Here is a 6,089-nt window from a genome sequence, read left to right as displayed (position 1 = left end):
CTAGCTCAAGCAGCTTTCTGAGGTCTCAATAAACTTAAAACTCCAACAATTTACAACAGCATCTCAAAAGACATGAAAGCATATCCTTCCTATCTAGTCAGAATAAAGACTTCCACGGTCAGAAGTCCCAGACACRCAAGCAGGTACACAAATAAAGGAAAAGCCATAGTGGTCTGAAGTTAACATTAGCCAGACTATACCGTTAGTTTCTTCTCTGTAGCATATGCCACAAAATAAGTTAGCACAGCATGTATATTGGGTCGATGGAATTAAGTTTTACAAATTTAAATCTTTATTTACATCTTCCAAAAAGAAAGAAAGAAAGAAAGAAAAAAGAGACAAATGATTTAACATTTTTACTTGATCACAGTCAGTCTGGGCTATAGGTGAAAGAAACACAGAAACTGAAGGAAAAAAATACATCCAAGACCTGTATAAGGGAAAATACGTATTACAATTAATAGGCAGAAATGCTAAAGTGTGTGCAGATTCCCTTTATTTTTTTTTAATAAAAAAAAGATTTTTCTCAATCAAATTGTGTCACTGAGAAGTCTGCTAAGTGATACAGATAGTTTAACAATGGCACCATAGTTCATGATATGAAAGTTTCACATCAATATAAGAGCCTTGGGGTTAAGATCTTCTGAAGTATGCTTCAATTTGTTCCAGGGTCCGTCCTTTTGTTTCAGGAACATAAAAAGCTGTGAAAATTACATTCATGCAACAGAAGGCAGAGAAGAGCCAAAATGTGCCATAGGATGTTAAGAAACCCTACAGGAGGGGAAAAAAGGGGAAAAAATATTACAATCTTACAATATTAAAAATAATACTGCAAATCTATAGCTCTGTATTGCTAGAGAACAAGGTTCTCTCAGGAGCATCTATAATTAAAGTTTCCTTATGAAAAGGAACTCCTGATTGTAGTTTATGATGCTTACTATAAGATCATGAAATTCCTTGGTTACTAAAAAGGCCATAACCCAGTTTGTTAACACACAAGCGCCACTGGAAATGCCTCTCGCTTTAAGTGGAAAAATTTCAGACATCACCAGCCATGGGATGGGACCCCAGCCAAGGGCAAAACCTGCAATTACAAACAAAAGAGAATAAATGCAAGTTAGACATATTACAAAGAGAAGACTGAATAACGTGCATGTTAGTCAAGTAAGGTATGTGGTTTTCACCATGATTCTAGAAATGCAATTCAAGAGACTAATAAGTTATTTTAGGGCAGCACTGCAAATGCTGATGCACTTCACGTCAAATCAGTTATAAAGGTGTTCTTAACAGGCTAAACTTCTTGCTAAGAAGTCTCTGAAGTGGTAGACTTAAAAGTAAACTTTGTGTCTATCTGCAGCTGCCTCGTACCATCACAGAACTCAGCACAAATCAGGTGCTCCCACAGACTGATTAATGACTAAAGCAATTCAACCTGAGCAATTCCTATTTACTATTAGCACAAGGAGGTATAAATTGATTTGCAAGCATATTGGCTTAACTACTTAATTCCTAGCTTTACCAACAAGACTGAATGGTCAGCCCAACTTTATACACTACAACGTTATACACTACAAAGCTCTGTTGAAGACAAAACTCATCTCTAATGTGACAAACTTTTTACTTTCATGAGAAAGTTTGTTTTGTGTAATCTCTGCTTCAAAGCCTGTCCCACTTACCAGCAACAAAGAGCCCTAGGCTCACTACAGCAAGCCAGGAGAGGTTGCTTTCTGTTCCTGGGGATACTGTATTTAAGGTGAAGAGTAGATCAGGATGCGATGAGTTGTTTGGATTTGGAAGGACCATTTTAAAGTAAAGCCCAAACAATGCAGTACTGAGAGCCATGATGATCCCTGAAAAAGAAAGTAATAACCAAGTTGTCATTGATTGCCACCTGGGTACATTTTTTTAAGAGAGAGAACATAGTTGGTCAAACAAGTAAAAGGTTTGCTGGCCCTGGCAGAAACGTTTCTTACATGATAGTGTTCCTGAGAATAAAGACTGGACTTGACAAAACTGAAAGAACTCTGGCATAATCTTTAAGCACTGTCAAGCACAATAGTCTTGACAGCAGTCATTACTATTGAACTGAATGTGCAACACAATTGTGTCAAACAATTAATTTTCCCAGCAAATTTACTTGATAAGTTAAAAAAAAAAAATCTTATGTTACTAAATAGCACAATGTTCCATGAAAGTAGCAACAGACATGGATAAATGAAGGCATTACTTTGAAACGGCCACTTGTTGCTAACCCAGCTTTAGGTAAGGACTGAAAACATGCAACAGAAAAACCTGGCATTCCATGGTGGCTCTTAAATTTACATGCAACACAAAGTGCATCCACCTGGCCATTTATGCTGATTAAAGTCCTCATTGTATAGTCTTTAAGATACAATTAGGTTTTACCAGATATGTAAAGTAGTACTTTTCGTCCAGTTTTATCTATGATAAGTGCAGCCACTGCAGTGAAACATACTTGTATGGAACCAACAACAACAGAAGCCATTCTGCTGTCCTGGAATAAAGGAAGAGGTAAGGAGAAGGATTCACTATTCAGACTGATAAGAGTATCACTTACTGGCCATTACACATGCATTTGTTTCTTGAACCTGGGACAAACTATGCCCCAGGACTTAYCAAAGGGGCGGGGAGGAGCAACAGGAATAGATACTATTAGAATTTTATTTGAAGTCATTTAAATGAAAGACTGAGAACAGGAAGGGGAAAACACACAGACAATAGACAATTTGCACAAAATACTGATCTTTGCGGAGGATTTGCAACTAATTAAAAAAAAAAATCCACACACAAAGATGACTATAACAGAATTTTGTACCAGTAGCAAAGTTTCAGACTATCAACCCACAACTACTTCTCCCCARAAGCGTAAGTTCAGGTATGCCAGAGTAACACAATCAAGAGGGCCTCTGGAATCCAGAACAAAAAAGCCCACCGAAACACAAACCCTATTCTTTACGACACMGACAGGATCATCATGAAATCACTCTGTTAAATGATCTAGACTTCTCTAGCGCTGTCTAAACTCAAATGATAGGCACACTTGCCAATTTGCAAATGCACTGCAATTACCTTGAAATTTGCATCTTCAAAGATAGTTTCTGCATAAAACATAACTGCATTAATGCCAGTTACTTGCTGGAAGAACATTAGTGCCACACCAATAAGAAGTGGCCTGTAGATTGAAGGATTCTTGAACTCCAAGAAACTCAATCCCTGTTAAAAGATTAAGCAATAATTCAGTGGAAAATTCAACTCTTTAAATGAAAAAACAAAGAACTTCCTCAAAAGATTTCAGTCTGTTCAAAAATATTAAGTTCCTCTTTAGTCTAAGTGCTCCCTACCCCAATGCCTTGATATTTACATTTGAAATACCTGAGGACTCCATAAAAGCCTTTTTTCCCCTTTTTCTCAGGTTCTAGAGACAGAAATTGAGCCACAGTATTGGCAGAGTATATGGAAGTAGACTTCAGAAACAAAGTAGTGATTTCAAAAGTTCATAAATGTGAAATCAGATTTCTCCTCTGGCCTTTCATATCTTGCCATTATTAAAATGAATAAACCTTTGTGGAGAAAGCTAAYATGAATGAATTCATAGTTTACAGATTAGACATGCCTGTTTAAGGAGGCTGTTAAATAACATCTCATTACAAGAGACTAAATTATGCTATTACAGAGATGCAAGAAATAATACAACTTCACAACACAAAAAATAAGAAATCAGGGGTAAGGGTTGAATAGCTTGAACAATCTATAAAATTATTAAATAAGGTGGAAAAAATAGATAGCTGTCACAATTAACTAAGAACAAGAGCATGAGCCTTACTGCTGCTGATGCACACCATTATCCTCACCTCCTCCTCAACATTAGCTTCAATCTGCCTACATTCCCATTCATGATCCACATGTGGTCCCCGCAGAAACCGTAAAGAGGCTATGGCTTCTGAACGTTTGTTCTGGTTCAGCAGAAATCTCGGTGTTTCAGGCATGAAGAACATGAACAAAAGCATTATGCAGGATGGGAAACAACACAATACTGCCAGCCAGCGCCATTTTAGTGTTATTCCTGGAAAATAAAAAGGAAAGAAAGAGGACTATAAACATCCACTGTACAAACAAATTAACATATACTTTCAATTCTTTAGTGTAGTTTTTTTTTATTACATGTACTAATTCTTTGCTGCAATTTAGAGCCCTAATCCCAATACCTGCAATGTAGGCTCCCAGTATGCCAGTCACCACCATCAGTTGAACACAAGAGCCAAGCATACCACGAACTTTAGGATGAGATATTTCAGATATATACACCTAAAACATAGGGAGAAAATACCTAATAATTACTCCTATCCAATTTTGGATCAAAGATTTGAAAAGTAATTTGTTTCTGAAAAATATGGGTGTATTTTCCAGTAACTCTCCTCCTCAAAAAAGCCTCAATAAAATGGAGTAAATAGAAAATACCATCTCAGAAATTCATATTGCCATTATGAAAAAGCCTGGAAAGAAAGGAAGCCCTGAAACACAAGAATGCTGATGCTGTTTGGTAAACTGCAGTATCAGCATCCCAGGAATGAAAATAATCTTGCATTATTAAGGACTTACTTTGTTGACCATATTCAAAAAGAAACATCCTCACAAAGGGGCCTATTGCTTGGAACAGTTTTGGTATAAACACATAGCCACAAATAAAACTCTTTGCAAATCAAAGTTTTAAAATTTTAATTCAACATGAAAAGCACAAATTATTTCATCTTCCAAGAAGGCCAAAATTGACAGCTCTKGTCCTATCATACATTATATGAACAACATCACATCTCATCCAATATTTGGATCAATTTAAACTGCTCAGCAATTTTTTATATATTGATCTCAAGGTACAGTTACAGTTTAGTTGAATACATAAAAGAAAAATCCCTCACATATAGACAAACAATTCTTCCAAAAGTTAAAGCTCTTGGTTTTTCAGATGGAAAACAAGCAACTCTTAGTTCAAAAAATATTTTAAGCTACAATCACATGGTGTTAAGATATCATACTCCCCTCCCTCATCACTGCAGTCATAAACCTTTTCCTGTTGGCTGCAGTTCTCTTATGTAAATCCTTTACATAAGAGAACTGAGAGTTTAGCTCCATGAAATAAAGAGAAAGCAGATGGAACACCTTCCAAGACACTAACATACCAGACTAAAAAAGCGTATTTTCAACAATAAACAAGCTACATAGGATTATCAATCTAAATATTTATAAAAATAAAACTAAAAAAAGACTTGGGGAGGGGGTCCTAAATGATGAAGAATTAGTATTTATTCAGTAGTGCATTATAAGTATTTCTTATCCTTTGATTTTTAGTATTCATATCACTTCAAGAGCTGAAAGTGCTGGACCCACCAGAAAGGAAACAAACATGAATGTTCCGTGATTTATTTCATACTATCACYTATTCAGCTAGATCCAGATGTCAAATAACACCAGAAAAGAAAAACAACAAAGGGCATGATTCTTTCCACTTCCCTACTGCACAAATATTTCTGAATGCAGGGCAGAATTAATGTTCAGAAGGTAACAGTTGAATCAGAATTCACTGCTTGACATCGCACTAGAGTGAGACAGCAATCATAATTTATTTGGCAAACCTAAGTTTGGCAAAATRCAAGATATATTCAGACTACTAGAAGTAGATGGTGATAGCAAACAAACTCCCAAAACTCTGACGCTGTATATATGAAGCATTTGGTGAGAAAAGTGAATTACTAGACAATAGCAAAACATAAATGGAAAAAGTCAGATAAGGAAATAAAAAAGAAGAGATTAAAAAAAAAGAAAGATCACATCACTGTATTCTGAATGCACAGTAAAGAAAAGCCACTGAAGGAGACAAAACTTATTTTACTTGTTTTCATTAAAAAAAAATGAACCACGATTCTACATTTCTTTAAAAATCAGCTTCTCCTAAATCCACAAACTACACTGGCTACAGTTGCTCGGTTATTTCATCCAAGCCACTAAAAAAATGGGGGGGAAGCACTCTCCCACTGGCCCCCCTCCCCCAAAAAAAAAAAAAAAAAAAAAAA

The 6,089-nt window shown here is 35.9% G+C and overlaps 1 protein-coding gene across 3 annotated transcripts in view; it reads right to left on the bottom strand.

Annotated features, from left to right (window-relative positions):
* Positions 1-479: 479 nt before the first annotated feature.
* The window catches only part of SLC2A8 (solute carrier family 2 member 8), a 7,159-nt gene continuing 1,549 nt past the window's right edge, over positions 480-6,089 (bottom strand). For all 3 annotated transcript variants that reach the window (XM_085300499.1, XM_085300500.1, XM_085300501.1), the window contains 7 exons: positions 4,227-4,326; positions 3,873-4,084; positions 3,091-3,234; positions 2,407-2,515; positions 1,677-1,850; positions 939-1,084; positions 480-771 (listed from right to left, as the gene is read on the bottom strand). In XM_085300499.1, coding sequence (XP_085156625.1) covers positions 634-771; positions 939-1,084; positions 1,677-1,850; positions 2,407-2,515; positions 3,091-3,234; positions 3,873-4,084; positions 4,227-4,326 — 1,023 coding nt within the window. In that variant the 3' untranslated portion in view covers positions 480-633. The remainder of the gene's footprint in view (positions 772-938; positions 1,085-1,676; positions 1,851-2,406; positions 2,516-3,090; positions 3,235-3,872; positions 4,085-4,226; positions 4,327-6,089) is intronic.

The sequence above is a fragment of the Rhea americana genome, unplaced genomic scaffold (genome assembly GCF_003343005.1).
Source record: "Rhea americana isolate MKP2758 unplaced genomic scaffold, rheAme1 scaffold_164, whole genome shotgun sequence".
NCBI classification, from domain to species: Eukaryota; Metazoa; Chordata; class Aves; order Rheiformes; family Rheidae; genus Rhea; species Rhea americana.
Note: the sequence above shows the minus strand (reverse complement) of the source record. Positions and strands in the feature narration are given on the sequence as shown.